This window comes from Mercenaria mercenaria, chromosome 15 (assembly GCF_021730395.1).
Source record: "Mercenaria mercenaria strain notata chromosome 15, MADL_Memer_1, whole genome shotgun sequence".
Taxonomy (NCBI): domain Eukaryota; kingdom Metazoa; phylum Mollusca; class Bivalvia; order Venerida; family Veneridae; genus Mercenaria; species Mercenaria mercenaria.
The window spans coordinates 61997537-62015007 of NC_069375.1; the positions used below are offsets into that span (position 1 = coordinate 61997537).

The following is a 17471-nucleotide window of genomic DNA, read 5'->3' on the forward strand; positions in this document are numbered from 1 at the left end:
TTTCATGCTTATAAATTTTATTCAGCCATGTGACTGAAAATGGGTAAACATACAACTCTGAAAATTTTATATTTAACATAACTCTACATCGCGAAAATGTCATCAAAAGAGCGATTCTTCCAATGAGGCCCATCTTGAAAAATAGTAGAGGACTTCAAATTGGTCCAACAAAACGAAAAACACGAAGTTAACACAACTGAGTTTTTTTTATTTAAATTTTTAGAAGCTGAATTCCCATAAAGCTTGGAAATCATGGTTTCATAAAATTCTACTTTGTAGAAAATATGTTTCAAAATTGCAGAACAACCTTCAACCATTTCTGAAAAGAATAAACCTTACTGTGCCTCAGTGTAAATATACAACTGGATTGGATGGGTATGCGAGTAGAGCCACCATCCTTCAAGCTAGCTGAAATATGCCAACACATAATGAATGACCCAAGTGGGGCTTGCACCTATGAGGCAAGCGGTTCCATCCATGGTTTTACAAGTGTATTATGAATGTGTGGAACTAAAGTGTTTCAGACTACAGTGTTTTGAACTTGGAGCATCTCAGAAAATGAAAATGAAAGATGAAAATTTCATTTGTATTTTTTGATACAATGTACATGTACATTCCTTTCTGGGCTAGTGTCACTATAACCACAGATATAAACAAGAGGACCATGATGGTCCTGAATCGCTCACCTCTTCCCACATGACCCAGTTTTGAGTATGACGTCATTTTTTCTATTATTTGACATAGTGACCTAGTTTTTGAGCTCATGTGACCCAGTTTTGAACTTGACCTAGATATTATCAAGATAAAAATTCTGACCAATTTTCATGAAGATCCATTGAAAAATATGGTCTCTAGAGAGGTCACAAGGTTTTTCTATTATTTGACCTATTGACCTAGTTTTCAAAGGTATGTGACTCTGTTTTGAATTTTACCTAGATATCATCAAGGTGAAAAATCAGATCAATTTTCATGAAGATCCATTGAAAAATATGGCCTCTAGAGAGGTCAAAAGATTTTAATAATTTTAGACCTACTGACCTAGTTTTTGACCGCAATTGACCCAGTTTCAAACTTGACCTAGATATCATCAAGATGAGCATTCAGACCAACTTTCATACAGATCCCATGAAAAGTATGGCCTCTAGAGATGTCACAAGGTTTTTTTTTTATTATTTAACCTACTGACCTAGTTTTTTACGGCACGTGACCCAGTTTCAAACTTGACCTAGATATCATTAAGATGAACATTCTGACCAATTTTTATGGAGATCCATTCACAAGTATGGCCTCTAGAGGTCACAAGGTTTTTCTATTTTTAGACCTACTGACCTAGTTTTTGACCGCACATGACCCTGTTTCAAACTTGACCTAGATATCATCAAGATGAACATTCAGACCAATTTTCATACATATCCCATGAGAAATATGGCCTTTAGAGAGGTCACAAGGTTTTTCTATTATTCAACCTATTGACCTAGTTTTTGACAGCATGTGACCCACTTTTGAACTTGACCTAGATATCATCAAGATGAACATTCAGACCAACTTCCATACAGATCCCATGAAAATTATGGCCTCTAGAGAGGTCACAACGTTTTTCTATTATTTGACCTACTGACCTAGTTTTTGATGGCACGTGACCTGACCTAGATATCATCAAGGTGAACATTCTGACCAATTTTCATGAAGATCTCATGAAATATATGGCCTCTAGAGAGGTCACAAGGTTTTTCTATTTTTAGACCTACTGACCTAGTTTTTGACCGCACGTGACCCAGTTTCGAACTTGACCTAGATATCATCAAGATGAACATTCAGACCAACTTTCATGCAGATCCCATGAAAAATATGGCCTTTAGAGAGGTCACAAGGTTTTTCTATTATTTGACCTACTGACCTAGTTTTTGAAGGCACGAGACCCAGTTTCGAATTTGACCTAGATATCATCAAGGTGAACATTCTGACCAATTTTTATGGAGATCCATTCATAAGTATGGCCTCTAGAGAGGTCACAAGGTTTTTCTATTTTTAGATCTACTGACCTAGTTTTTGACCGCACATGACCCTGTTTCGAACTTGACCTAGATATCATCAAGATGAACATTCAGACTAATTTTCATACAGATCTCATGAAAAATATGGCCTCTAGAGAGGTCACAAGGTTTTTCTATTATTTGACCTACTGACCTAGTTTTTGAAGGCACGTGACCCACTTTCGAACTTGACCTAGATATCATCAAGATGAACATTCTGACCAATTTTCATGAAGATCTCATGAAATATATGGCCTCTAGAGAGGTCACAAGGTTCTTCTATTTTTAGACCTACTGACCTAGTTTTTGACCGCACGTGACCCAGTTTCGAACTTGAGCTAGATATCATCAAGATGAACACTCAGACCAACTTTCGTACAGATCCCATGAAAAATATGGCCTTGAGAGAGGTCACAAGGTTTTTCAATTATTTGACCTACTGACCTAGTTTTTGATGGCACGTGACCCAGTTTCGAACTTGACCTAGATATCATCAAGGTGAACGTTCTGACCAATTTTCATGAAGATCTTGTGAAACATATGGCCTCTAGAGAGGTCACAAGGTTTTTCTATTTTTAGACCTACTGACCTAGTTTTTGATGGCACGTGACCCAGTTTCGAACTTGACCTAGATATCATCAAGATGAACATTCTGACCAATTTTCATGAAGATCTTGTGTAATATATGGCCTCTAGAGAGGTCACAAGGTTTTTCTATTTTTAGACCTACTGACCTAGTTTTTGATGGCACGTGACCCAGTTTCGAACTTGACCTAGATACCATCAAGATGAACATTCTGACCAACTTTCATAAAGATCCCATGATAAATGTGACCTCTAGAGTGGTCACAAGCAAAAGTTTACGGACGCACGTACGCACGCACGCACGGACTGACGACGGACACCGCGCGATCACAAAAGCTCACCTTGTCACTTTGTGACAGGTGAGCTAAAAACACATGATTTCTAGATTTTTAAAGACAAAAATAACACCAACACCAAGAAGCACTTGATTATTAAACGACATTTTCTCTTTCGTCATTAAAGCAAGCAATCCAGAATAATGTAAATTATTTGGAATTTAGAAAAGCCTTCTTTTAGTTTGTGACTGCAATAAAATAAAATAAATTTTAAAGGTGATTCAAAGCATTTTAAGACTTTTTTACCTAAAACAGAACTATTTTAGTCAGGAAAATACGCAGAAAACTGTCAAAAGTGTCAGTCTCGCTACAGAAATCTGACACAAAATGAAATTAATATATATTTCAACAATAATACCGGTATATAATATCAGCTTTGATATCCAACTTAAAACTTAGACTTTCTGAAACAAACATTATAAACAAACATAACAAATTTTTTAACACAATTTTGTCACATTCTCAAGAATATTATATTGTGAAAAAAACAGAATTTTTTAAAAATGCAGACATGATTTCATTCATTTTATAACCTCTTCCAAAGTCACAAAAAATAAACAGAAAAGTTTTCTTTCACAAAACAAGAGAATGACAAATGGATGTAAGGAAAGTTCATTCCAACTGGTAATCTCCAAAGGCTCAGTGTGAGCTATTAGAATAAGTGGACTGTCCAGTATCCATAATTTACATCAACATCTCCTCTAAAACTACTGGTAAGATTTACACCAAGCATGGCCTGTAGCAACATTACAAGTTCCTCTCTCAAAGTTGTTCGAATGAATGCACTTGATCCCTTTTAGGGGCTATTAGAACAAATAATATAAAAAAAAAATTTCATGAACCCTTGATGGATCTCCATTAAACTTAGTTCATAGCATCATTCTAACATGTATATGAAAAGATCTTCTCCAAATTTTTTTCACAAAAGAAAATGAGTCGCACTATGAGAAAACCAACATGGTGCATTTGCGACCAGCATGGATCCAGACCAGCCTGCGCATCTGCGAACAGCAAGTTAAAAGCGAACAGCATATATCCTGACCAGACTGTGTTGATGTGCAGACTGGTCTGGATCAATGCTGGTCGCAAATGCACTATGTTGGTTTTTTCAGGGAACATTTTAGCTGAAAACAGAAATATACTGAAATAACATTTTCTTGTGGATCTTTAATATTTAGTTTCATCAAAGCAGCCTTGGAAGGAACTCTCTCAAATTAATTCAAACTGGTGCACTAATCATTCTAATACTGTGAAATCATTAATATTCGTGGGGGACTAATTTTCGTGGATTTCGTGGTTGAGTCAATCCACGAAATTTAATCCCAACGAACATGTAAAATTGCCATTCATTTTATGTTCAAAAGCTGAAATCCACGAATTCATATCCCCTCGAAATTGCCGTTCTGACCAAAACCATGAAATTTCATGCCCACGAAATTAAATGATTTTACAGTAATCTGTTTCAAGATTTCTGTACTAAACACCATAGCTACTATTCAGGGTTCAGACTGTGTGATACATAAATGTAAGACAGTCAATTTTCAGTGAGCAACTTAATCCACTACAGCCCTCATGTTGTCATTTAAATCCAAGTCATATAAGATAGCAGCCCGCTTCATCAGATTGAACTTTCTTTACACACTTTATATCAACTAAAACATGTATTATAATAATTGATATTGGTATTTCCTCAGAATATTTATTTATTTGTTTTGGGTTTAACGCTGTTCTTCAACAGTATTTCAGTCATGTAACGGCGGGCAGTTAACCTAACCAGTGTTCCTGGATTCTGTACCAGTACAAACCTGTTCTCCGCAAGTAACTGCCAACTTCCCCACATGAATCAGAGGTGGAGGACTAATGACTCCAGACACAATGTCGTTTATCAAATAGTCACAGAGAACATGCGCCCCGCCCGAGGATTGAACTTGCGACCCCGCGATCTGTAGACCGATGCTCTTACCTACTGAGGTAAGCGGGCGGTCCTCCTCAGAATATGGTTAAAAATCAAATTAAATGCTCTACCTGCCATCTCACAATAATTATGGATTCTAGGTATTTACATTGACATTTTGCGAAATTTAATATAACAAATGTATGCCAATGAGCAAAATGTTGAGACCGCCAGCTATCAATTGTGACCTTGACCTTAGGACCTAATTCTTGTGCATGACACTTCGTCTCATAATAGTGAACATTCATGCCAAGTTACATCAAAATCCCACCATACATGAAGAAGAAATGCTCCGGACAATCTTCAATTTGACCTTTGACCTCCAACTGTGACCATGACCTTTGAGATAGGAACATGGTGTTTATGCATGACACTCCTTTTGATTGAGGTGACCATTCATGCCAAATATAAACAAGATTAGTCCATGCATGTTGTCAAAGTTATGGTCCAGACAAAATTGGACGATGCACGAACACACGCACATACACCGAACCGCCAAAAGTGACAACTAGGTCGATCAAGCTCACTGCAAGCAGGCTCAACAAAAATGGGATAAAGGTTGAAATGAGGTAATGAATAAAATCAGATGCTGGCATATTTTGAAATTTTCAAATAGCATTAGCAACATATCTCGCCTCAAGTATGGCAAATTTTAAAAAAGAATCTTTATGAGTATCTAAAATATTGGCAAAATAATAGTGTAAGAAATATGTTTGCAAGTATAAAAGTATAAAGGGAAATTCTGGTCTGTGAACTTCCTAGGCTTTCTGATGGAAGAATGGCACCAAAATCACTTTTCAATGCATTTATTGCTGGCCTTCATCAGGTTTGTTTCATCTTCTTCTCTGGATCATAAATGTATCTTTTAAATGTAAGAAGAATTTTTATTGGCTCTCTGTCAGGTGTATCTTCATCCTGATTGGCCGACTCTTCACTTCCTTTTCCCTTTGACTTCTTCTTCCCACCAGAATATCTCTTCACAGTTTCTGCTGGCAGTCCACCTAGGATTCAGAAAAAAATAAAAATCTACAATGTTCCTAATTTTATATTAGTGTAAACATTGAGATGTAACTCAGCTGTAAAAATATAAAAAATATCGAGGGCTGAGCGCGAAACTATTGTATCTTGTTCTTTATTCATATACAGTTACAATAGTTTCGCGCTCAGCCCACGATATTAAGTTACTGCAACCTAAGATTTATCATCTTCATTTCACATTCAATATTTTGACAAATTATTTTAAGGATATATATCCTAGAAAATTAATCAACAGTAAAAGTTATACTTAGAATAAATATGTACATATAGAAACAGTTAGTGTATTAAATGTAATAGTATGTATAAGGTTTAATAACCATACAGTACATTTAAGTAAACACAGAATAAATACCAGGTCCATATTCATAAAGCTCCTAAGGGAAAATTTTCCCTAAGGGACTAACTTAGGGAAAAGTTCCAAGGCAATATGTGGACAATCCTAAAGACTGTTGGGATATCTGACATTATTGTCTCATAGAGTCTGGCATAGAAATGAAGATTATCAATAGATCTTACAAAGTTTACACTTTTCTTTTGTGCTATGTTGTTAAGGAAATTTTACAAAGTTAAGGATTTTTCTAAGTTTTCTCCTTAGGAGCTTTATGAATATGGCCCCAGGTATGCAATGTCACTTAAAAAAAATGGAAGTTTTCTTTAAAAAAAATGCTTTTAAATTACTACTGTAACAAGACATTGCATTGTGATTGCAAATCTACATGCATGCCGTAGCTAGCCTACATACTGAACCAAGAGAATATAGCTAACAAGAATTGTGGAACAGCCACAGTTAGCTTAACTGGTGTTCCTGGATTCTGACCAAGTATTTACTTGTTCTACAAGTAACTGCCAACTTCTCCACATGAGTATGAGGTGGAGGACGAGATATTTCAGACACAAAGTCTTATCAAATCGAGGGATCATTCAAACACACAACCCTGTGATTTGTAGATCTGCACACTCCCTACTGAGCAGAACAAGTGAGCTGGCAAATTTTCAGCAGCTGATATTACATATTATGTTTTCAACATCTTTTACATTTCCAAAGTATATCGTTAAGAACATGCAGATTAAATCTTACATATATTTAGTGTTTAAATCAATTCCATTTTAAAACATGGAACTTGTGTAGATTTGTAGATTTACCTCATGCAATAACAAGAGGGCCATGAAGGCCCTGTATTGCTCACCTGACCTATTGACCTAAAGATCATCAAGATTAACATTCTGACCAAGTTTCATTAAGATATGGTCAGAAATGTGGCCTCTTAAGTGTTAACAAGTCGACCTGGTGACCTAGTTTTTGACCCCACATGACCCAGATTCAAAGTTGTCCTAAAGATCATCAAGATTTACAGTCTGACTAAGTTTCATGAAGAAACAGTCATAAATGTGGCCTCTACAGTGTAAAAAAAGCTTTCCCTTTGATTTGACCTAGTGACCTTGTTAGTAACCTATAGATCATCAAGATTAACATTCTGACCATGTTTCATTAAGATATGATTATAAATGTGGCCTCTACAGTGTTTCCCAGCTTTTCCTTTGATTTGACCTGGTGACCCAGTTTTTGACCTTAATGACCCAGATTGAAACTGGACCTTGAGCTCATCAAGATTAACATTCTGACCAAGTTTTTGTGACGATAAAGTCATAAATGCTGCCTCTACAGTGTTAAGAAGCTTTTCCTTTGATTTGACCTGGTTACCTAGCTTTTTACCTTAGATGACCCAATATCAAATTCGTCCAGACTTTATTCAGGGTAACATTCTTACAAAGTTTCATTAAGATTAGGCCAAAATTGTGACCTCTAGAGTGTTAATAACCTTTTCCTTTGATTTGACCTGGTGACCTAGTTTTTGATCCCAGATGACCAAATATCAAATTCATCCAAGGTTTTATTAAGGGTAACGTTCTGACCAAGTTTCATTAAAATTGGGCCAAAATTGTGACCTCTAGAGTGTTAACAAGCTTTTCCTTTGATTTGACCTGGTGATCTAGTTTTTGACCTTAGATGACCCTATATCGATCTCTTCCAAGATTTTATTGAGGGTAACATTCTAACCAAGTTTCATTCAAATTAGGCCAAAATTGTGACCTCTAGAGTGTTAACAAGCTTTTCCTTTGATTTGACCTGGTGACCTAGTTTTTGACCTTAGATGACCCTATATCGATCTCTTCCAAGATTTTATTGAGGGTAACATTCTGACCAAGTTTCATTCAGATTGGGCCAAAATTGTGCCCTCTAGAGTGTTAACAAGTTTTTCATTTGATTTGACCTGGTGATCTAGTTTTTGAATGACCCTATATCGATCTCTTCCAAGATTTTATTGAGGGTAACATTCTGACCAAGTTTCATTCAGATTGGGCCAAAATTGTGACCTCTTGAGTGTTAACAAGCTTTTCCTTTGATTTGACCTGGTGACCTAGTTTTTGACCCTAGATAATCCAATATCAAACTCGTCCAAGATTTTATTAAAGGTAACATTCTGACTAAGTTTCATTAAGATTGGGCCAAAATTGTGACCTCTAGAATGTTAAAAATCAAATTGTTGACGACGACGGACGGACATCGACGGACACAGGGCGATCACAAAACCTCATCTTTGAGCACTTCATGCACAGGTGAGCAAAAAAGTAAAAAAAAAATGTTTAAAGATTAAGTTCCTACCTGGGATTCTTATTTTTATCTTTCCGCTCTGGCCAAACCCTCCCTCTATCACTCCCGCCTCACCCGTCGACAACATGATCTTTAGATTGGTGAACGTTGCTATATTTGTCTCTTTCTTGAACATGTTCTTCCCTATCACAGTGTATTCATCCATCACCCGCTCCACTAATCCTTCTTTCACTTTTGTCTTGTAAACTTTTATCTTTGGTAACACAGTTTCCACATATTTTGGGTCGGTCATTCCCAAGAGCAGTTTTCCATGGAACGCTATCCGACAAATGTTTGCATGAATATCTGTATCAAGTTTCGAACCAATCACTAACGCTGAATTTTGACATGTGACCGGTTTCTCAAACTGGACTAGAGCATACTGTCTTACAGGTATTTTATTATCGTCTCCGCCCTCGGCTGAATGGCCCTTACTTTTAGAGCTTTTTGAAATCAATTCCTCCTGGTACAGATATTCCTTTGAAAGATCAATGGAGTTTTCATCGCTGATTTTTATTTTAGCAGTCTGATTTTCGAGCGGTGTTGAGTCTGTGTTGTCATAGAAACCAAAGAATGTTAATCGTCCCATCACAGTGTCATGACCCGTCGTAATATGAAACTTTGCTTTTGATGTGATACTGCCCTGAAAAAAATGTTTGAAGTTGCTGTTTTTTAAATTTTCTAACACAGAATAATCCACAATCTTACATTGTCATATAGATAAGTATACATATGCAAATTATTAAATGTTCCTTTGAATTAATTGCAAAACATGTTATTTCAGTTTCAGATTTTCCAAATTTTATGATTTTTCCCCGATTTCAAACCTGTTGCCAAAGAAAAGGAAAAAAAGTAAGTAAACAATATATGAATGATTATTCAATGCAAGACAGAAATCAAACTCATATCTATCTGGATATGAACTCCTATGCTCAATTCAAACACTCGTACATTGTATACATGCTCAAAAATGCTTATTATAAGTTATATTTTAAATGCAAGCGATGAAGATTTTAAATGGAGATGCTTCGAGACTTCTGTCATTTTTTTCGTAATTTTTGAAGCTGTTGAACTCGTTGAATAAAACTGATAAAATGCCCGGCAGAGCCTCGCATTTTATTATTTTATTCAACTTGTTTGATAAATTCAATATGAAAAGACACTCATGTAATATCCTCTATATATATATTTGTTTATAATTTATGGCATTAAGTATCTATAGCTATCCCTGTTACAAAACCCACCTATTTTGGTTCATCCCGAGGCATGCCTATTTATTATAGAGCAGAACTTTTGGAACATTCTAGTAAATCTTGCTAGAAGTATGCAATATGGCTAAAGCTGAACCTGTCTAATAGCACCCACCTATACTGAGCAGCCACCTGCTTTAAGCAGCTACTCATTAAGTTCCTAAATTGATTTTATTGTTTTCACTGCAACTTGTCTTATGCGAATGCCTGTCTTAAGTAGCCAAACTGTGTTACTCCACCAGCTGGTTGCTTAATACAGACTTGACTGTAACTACTTCTATACTTTAAAAGAATTTTTCGTTGTATATTTTAACTGATAGTTCTAGTTAATAAAATGTACAGATAAAATAGTACTAACTTTGTAATAAGGTATTTTTTGTACAGAAATTACTGCAGCTTCTATAGTTGGTAGAGCTCCTGGGGTACAAATGGTCCCTCTTTCCAGCAACTTTGGGTCAAACTGGGTCACACAGATACCAGCTCTGTCACCCTGAAATATGAATAAATGTTTCATTAGGAAATGCTACATTAATGAGGCTAGAGGGCTTGTAGAGATCAAGGACATAAGACTTGTAAAACACAATATACTACATGTTTATAGCATCAAACACTATCCAGTCCAAAAATCTCTGTGTCTAATTTTTGGAAACAAGTAACGTACAGGTCTATCTTTTGGCATCAATCAATGTCTGTATGTATCTCTTGGATGTAGTTGATGAACTGGAGTATCATTTGGCAGTAGTCAATGCATTAGAGCAATGAATGTTTGTGATGATCATTTTTCAGCAATCAATGTACAGGACTATTTTTCTGCAGCAATAAATTTAATGGGCTCTTTTCTCAGCAATTGCTGAAAGGGTGTCTTTCCAAAGCAATGAATGTAAGGGTCTATCTTTTGGCAGCAATCAATGTAAACATTCATCGTTTGGTAATAATCAATGTAAACATTCATCTTTTGGCAACGTAAACATTCATCTTTTGGCAACAATCAATGAAAACATTCATCTTTTGTCAACAATCAATGTAACCATTCAACAATCAATGTAAAAATTCATCCTTTGGCAACAATCAATGTAAACATTCATCTTTTGTCAACAATCAATGTAAACATTCATCCTTTGGCAACAATCAATGTAAACATTCATCTTTTGGCAACAATCAATGTAAATATTCTTCCTTTGGCAACAATCAATGTAAACATTCATCTTTTGTCAACAACCAATGTAAAAAATCATCCTTTGGCAACAATCAATGTAAACATTCATCATTTGGCAACAATCATTGTAAATTTCATCTTTTGTCAACAATCAATGTAAAAATTCATCCTTTGGCAACAACCAATGTAAACATTCATCTTTTGTCAACAATCATTGTAAACATCCATCTTTTGTCAACAATCAATGTAAACATTCATCTTTTGTCAACAATCAATGTACAATTCTTTCTTTTCATATTCACTATAATCTGCAGCAGTTTTGTTCTCCCTTTCGTATTTTCTTTTGTGTCTTCCAATGAATGAAATAATTATACATTATTTTGTTTATGCATGGAAAAATTCATAAATATTTTTTAAAGATACAAATGGAAGAAAAAACCTTTAAACATTACCTGAACCACTTTTTCTACTGGTTTTCTAAACATCTGCATTGACTTGACTTTCTTTGTTACTTTCATTGCTGGAATCTCTATAGTCTAGAAAACAAGATGTAAATACTGTAAAACATTTCAAGCACCCAGGCTTTAAACCTAAGCATCTAGTCTCATTCAAGCAGCAGGGCTAGTGCATTTGTGCAAACCGGAGTCACTCCAGTATACTTGCTCACCTTCGCAGTTACATGCGGAGAACAGGTTTGCACTGGTACAGAATCCTGGAACACTGGTTATGTTAACTGCCTGCCGTTACATAACTAAAATACTGTTAGACAAGAGCTGTCTCCATAGGATGACACATGCCCCCGATGGCACTTGAATGAATAGTTATGGCTGATGTTAGAGTTTAGGACCTTTGACCTACGGACCTGGGTCTTGCGCATGACACGTTGTCTTACTGTGCCACACATTCATGCCTAGTTATTTTAAATCCATCCATGGATGACAAAGATATGGACCGGACACGCCCATCAATGCACTATCATAAAATATGACCTTTAACGTCTAAGTGTGACCTTGACCTTTGAGCTACAGACCTGGGTCTTGCGCGAGACACGTCGTCTTACTGTGCCACACATAGTTACTTGAAAATCCATCCATGGTTGACAAAGATATGGACCAGACACGCCCAACTATCATGAAAAATTACCTTTAACGTCTAAGTGTGACCTTGATCTTTCAGCTACGGACCTGGGTCTTGCGCGCGACACGTCGTCTTACTGTGGTACATATTCACGCCAAGTTATTTGAAAATCCATTCATGGATGACAAAGATATGGACCGGACACGCCCAACTATCATGAAAAATGACCTTTAACGTCTAAGTGTGTCCTTGACCTTTGAGCTACGGACCTGGGTCTTGCGCGCGACACGTCGTCTTACTGTGGTACACATTCATGCCATGTTATTTGAAAATCCATCCATGGATGACAAAGATATGGACCAGACATGAAAATTGCGGACAGACCGACATACTGACAGACCGACGGTTCAAAAACTATATGCCTCCCTTTGGGGGCATAAAAAAGCACTAAACCCAAAACAAACAAGATAAAACAATTTCTATTCTAGTTAGACTTAAAGCTGCACACATTTCACTGAGGACTGCAACTATAATAACAGTCCCCTGGTTCCCTATATTAAAGTTGCTTCTTTATATACTGTGAAATCATTTATATTCGTGGGGGACTAATTTTCATGGATTTCGTGGTTTAGTCATTCCATGAAATTTAATCCCAACGAACAAGTAAAATTCCCATTCATTTTATGTTTAAAAGTTGAAATCCACGAATTCATATTCCCACAAAATTGCCGTTTTGACCAAAACCAAAAAATTTCATGCCCACGGAATTAAATGGTTTTACAGTACTCTATCACACCTTACAAGTGAGTGTATATACATAAATATACAAGTACATAAAGGTACTTACATCATTGACCGACACACTCCCACTGAGGGCTGTCCCAGTCATCACAGTCCCCTGACCTCTAATACTGAAACAGTGATCAACAGAGAAGATGAACGGTCCCTGGACATCACGCTGAGGTATGTACGTGTTGGACTTGAGGGTGTCTATCAGATCTGTTAGTCCTATACTTTCTGTTTCCGGAGACTGTCACAGATAAAGATAAAATAATGCAATGAAAATATTAGCATTTCAGTACTACCAAACTAAGCAAAAGTACCATAAACTCTCATTCAATTAGATTTATTTGTTGGGTTTAACGTCAACACAAATTTTAGGTCATATGGCGACTTTCCAGCTTTGATGGTGGAGGAAGACCCCAGATGAACTTCCGTGCATTATTTCATCATTAGCAGGCACCTGGGTAGAACCACCGACCTCCCGTAAGCCTGACGGATGGCTTCCTTACATGAAGAATTCAACGCCCTGAGTGAGGCTCGAACCCACATAGATGTGAGGCAAGTGATTTGAAGTCAGCGACCTTAACCACTCGGCTACGGAGGCCCCTTTCAATTAAATTAAGTGATTATCATAACTAGTTAGCAATCAAACAAATATGGCATGATAAAATCATCACTGACTATACTGTTCTACAGTGGAAAAGTTTTTTACATGGAAATATTCATGATTATTCGAGAAAATTGTGGAAATATAAGTCAGTGTGAATTTCTATATTCACCAAGGAAGTTCATTATTGTCAGATAAATAAAAACAAACACAGCTTTGGCACTTTGGAACTCAACAGGACTGGCAAAATTTGTTTGAATTATAGGTTGTTCAAACCATCATAATATAATATAGATTATATATAGGGATTTTGCAGAGACCTAACAATAACTTCCAGCAAAGGGTAGCATTCAAATAATCCAAATTTTCATGAGCAATTTAAATTCAACTGTACCTCAGGACCCCCTGGTTTAGCAGCCACAGCTACTATAGGACTGCCAGCAAATCTTGTACTCTCTAGGGTCTTTAACATTTTCTTCTTCATCTGGAAAATAAATGTTTGGAACAATTTAAAGTGCCTCTTTCACAGACAGTTTTTTCTCTCTCTCAAAAATCCATAAAACTCTGGTACTGTGAAAATGACCAGCGGTACAAACTTAATGATACATGTACATTGTTTATGACTTTTGCAAGGCACATTCCATCATCCATGCCAAACATTATGGAAATGAACATCCTGAAAAATTTCTTCCTACCTATGGTTGTGTTAAATCACATTATAAATTTTTTAACAACCATTAATTTCGATAAATTTTAATGACTTATCACAATATTTAGTATTTGTATAAATATATGAAGTTCAAAAAATGATCATGTAACTGTTTTTTTACAATATGATGCATAGAAATGATTCTATCAAGTACATACAGTGCAACCGCTTCAGAGCAACAGTCTTTTGGAAATACAAATATTGACTGTTATGTCTAGGTTGTTGTTCTGGAGGGGTAAGTTTAATAGTACATTTCAGCTTAGGGAAATTTTGATGCTGTTCTTATAGAGAGGTTTTTTGCTCAAGAGAGGGCCACTCTGGAGAGGTTGTACAGTAGTATATTTCCAATAACCCAATAACTTACCAAAGTGAAGATTCATAACACAAAGAAGTCAGAATTATAAACAAACCTTGTCTATCATAGAGTCCTTCTTTTCCGGAGGTAAAAGATCCACTTTGTTTAGGACAATGATCATTTTGTTGCAGGTGATTTCGCCAATCACGAGACATTCAGCAGTTTGTGTTTGTAATCCTTTCACAACATCAACAACTAGAAGCATAAGATCAATGATCTGAGCACCTGAAACATATGTGAGTCAAACTGATAATGATTAAGAATTGGCTAAAAAATGTGTACAACAAAAAATGGGGTATTTTTAATGTGAAAACTGACCAGTGGATGTATCCATCAACATTTAAAGTCTAATATTTAGACCTTTAAACATTCATAGAGGACATAATGTTTGTTTTGAGTGAATATGGAATATATCTCAAAGAGAAGTGAGAAAATTTTAAGCGTGTAGCGCAAGTGAAAATGTGAAAAGTTTCTTACTTTGAGGCGAGATATTTCATATTCAGGAAAAACAAACAAATTTTCATTTTATTTCATGCTTAAAAACGTTAAAATATGCATTTTACAAAAAATTTTAATCTCAGTGCAGGAAACAGACGCATGTAAATGGACATGAAGTCAGATGTGCATGGACATGAAGTCAGGCGTTTTGTGACATTGGAAAGACACACATGACATAAAATTCCATTTTATTTTACTTTTAAAATAAATTTTACCATTTAACTCCCTTATAATAAATATTATATTGCTGAAACCTTGCTTAGCATTTTTGCTGTTGTATATGCCACATGTTCATTAACTTCAACTGCCTACTGCCGAACAATATGCCAAGTTTCATCAAAATACATGCATTATATTAACATAAATAGGGCAAAAGGTAATTTTAGTGCTTCATTATTTTAACAATCATGACAACAGTGTTCATATTTATTTAACTTATTATAATAAGTTCTGATAATTTAAATATTAAAATATGTCTTAACTTTTTTTTTTACTTTTTACAATGTTCAGTTTTTTATTGCTAAAATTTTTTTTCTTCGTGCATCTTATCAATTTGTTCCTTTTTGTGATAATGTTGTAGATGACAGTCAGATGCGGGAGTAGCACTGTGATTGACCCTCTTAAGCCCTTTTTCACATTCTACATCTTTCATTCTGTAGGTTGGGACACAATTACTCTACAAGGGGAACTAGGTTTTTTGTGTCACACTTATCAAATTACACGACTGCCGACTACTATTTTGAATTTCTTATGTCTATTGACTTGTTTTTTACTTGCATCTATTATTTGCATGAATATTATATATATACTTTAACAGGGTTACCTCCCATACCTTTTTATGCTGTGCTGTAACCGTGTGCTTTTCCTTTACAGCCATTTTTTAGTTGTTATTATTTTACCTTTGTTTGTCGGAAAATAGCTTTAAGCTAATGTTTTTGTTATGTAATATCCGACGTAAAGTTTCTTGTATCTTGTATGCATGCATCTAGTCCAACTTATCTGACGCCCTCCTAGGAAATTTTGAGATATTTTTTTCATATGGGCAATATCCCCACTCTTGTCAAACACTTGAATGACCAAAATAGTTGAAGCAACTTCCGACGAAATTTTCATCGCTGCCAACGATTTACATGCTTTAGGTTCTGACGTTTAGATTGTCTGTCACAAATATAAAACAATTTGAATGTCGAATTATTTTGACTAGCATGCGTCAGATAATTTCGACTAGATTAGGCAGCACCGAATAATCATACTGAATGGTTGAACTTTTCCTCCGACAAACAGAAAACAAATAAATACCTCCAATTATTGTTTTTATTAAGGAAGCGTGTCCTGGGCAATCTACTAGAGTGTACTGCACAACTCCTTGCTCCCCTTCATGAACCAGATGGGTGGGGAGATCCACTTGGAATGAAGAGAAGCCAAGATCAAGAGTTATCCCACGTTCTTTGCTCTGCGGGTTCTTGTCAAAGCTTGCAGTACTAGCTGTGGTACTGAGAGTTTTTGACAAGCTAGTTTTACCGCTGTCAACGTGTCCCAAAACACCAACATTGAAATTGAACATGGGCGCTGCCATTTTGTACGTCACGTGACACAAGACTGTGATATTTCCCGTGCATATGTAGTACCAAAAGTACGGAATTTGCTCATTTAAATACTTTTTAATTGTGGCGGGTTAGCTAAGTAGCTGTCACAAAACTTTATGAGATTATCTATATAAAGTGATTTTTTCTTAAAAAGATTATCTCAGTCCTGGAAATTTACATTATTAGCGATAAGTTACATTTTCTAGTAAAATTAATTATCCGTTGATCAATACCTTGTGAGCTACCATTTATTAGCTAGATAGTTATTTCGATACTTTCAGCAATTATCTTGATATTTGGAACTTTTCTGTAAAGTTCATTTTAATATAGCCTTCGTGAAGTTTCTTGCAAGAAAGAAGCACATCTAGAACAAATCATTGATTTATTGGAAAAAAAAATTCGGAAAAAATGCATGTAACTATGCTATGAAGTGTAAAATATAGGCCTAACATGATAGCGTCAAAGTATCTCATGGCAGTTTCAAGCACCATTGCAAAATTTTGCGCAAAAACATTTTCAGGAAATAAATTTAAAAAATCACATCTAGAAAATATCAGGCGCAACTATATATTTCTGAAATGTTTTCAGAAAGCAAAAGTGCACAAATTCCTCAATATTTTATATTACTGCGTACGAAACATCTACCCAGTTTTCTCATGACAGAAATATGCCACCATATTTTATGCATTTCTTACTGCTTTTGCATGATACACGCCAGTATTATTCATTTACTGATTCCTGTTTTTATTTTACATTGGCCCTGCCCGCTGTTTTGTGACTTTCTTGAAGTCCATTGTGCTTATTTGCATCAACCATCTCAACAGCAATCTTTAAGTGCATTGCGGCGGCCGT

General features: G+C 35.7%; 1 protein-coding gene across 1 annotated transcript; it reads right to left on the reverse strand.

Annotated features, from left to right (window-relative positions):
• LOC128549119 (selenocysteine-specific elongation factor-like) lies at positions 1-16620 on the reverse strand. Its single transcript, XM_053525412.1, has 8 exons — positions 16333-16620; positions 14591-14760; positions 13866-13955; positions 12929-13111; positions 11457-11540; positions 10207-10338; positions 8611-9241; positions 1-5908 (listed from the first exon to the last, which is right to left on the reverse strand). Exons 1-8 carry the CDS (start codon positions 16607-16609, stop codon positions 5730-5732), a joined length of 1746 nt encoding a protein of 581 aa, XP_053381387.1. The 5' UTR covers positions 16610-16620; the 3' UTR covers positions 1-5729.
• Between the last annotated feature and the right edge of the window lie 851 nt (positions 16621-17471).

What these genes read in the sequence shown, in the direction of transcription:
- LOC128549119 (XM_053525412.1), bottom strand. Translation starts at nt 16,609, where the DNA reads ATGGCAGCGCCCATGTTCAATTTCAATGTTGGTGTTTTGGGACACGTT. An exon ending in AGGACTCTATGATAGACAAG is followed by an intron (nt 13,956 to 14,590) that starts GTTTGTTTATAA and finishes TTTATTTTCCAG; the next exon opens with ATGAAGAAGAAAATGTTAAA. An exon ending in GGAGTGTGTCGGTCAATGAT is followed by an intron (nt 11,541 to 12,928) that starts GTAAGTACCTTT and finishes CTTGTTTTCTAG; the next exon opens with ACTATAGAGATTCCAGCAAT.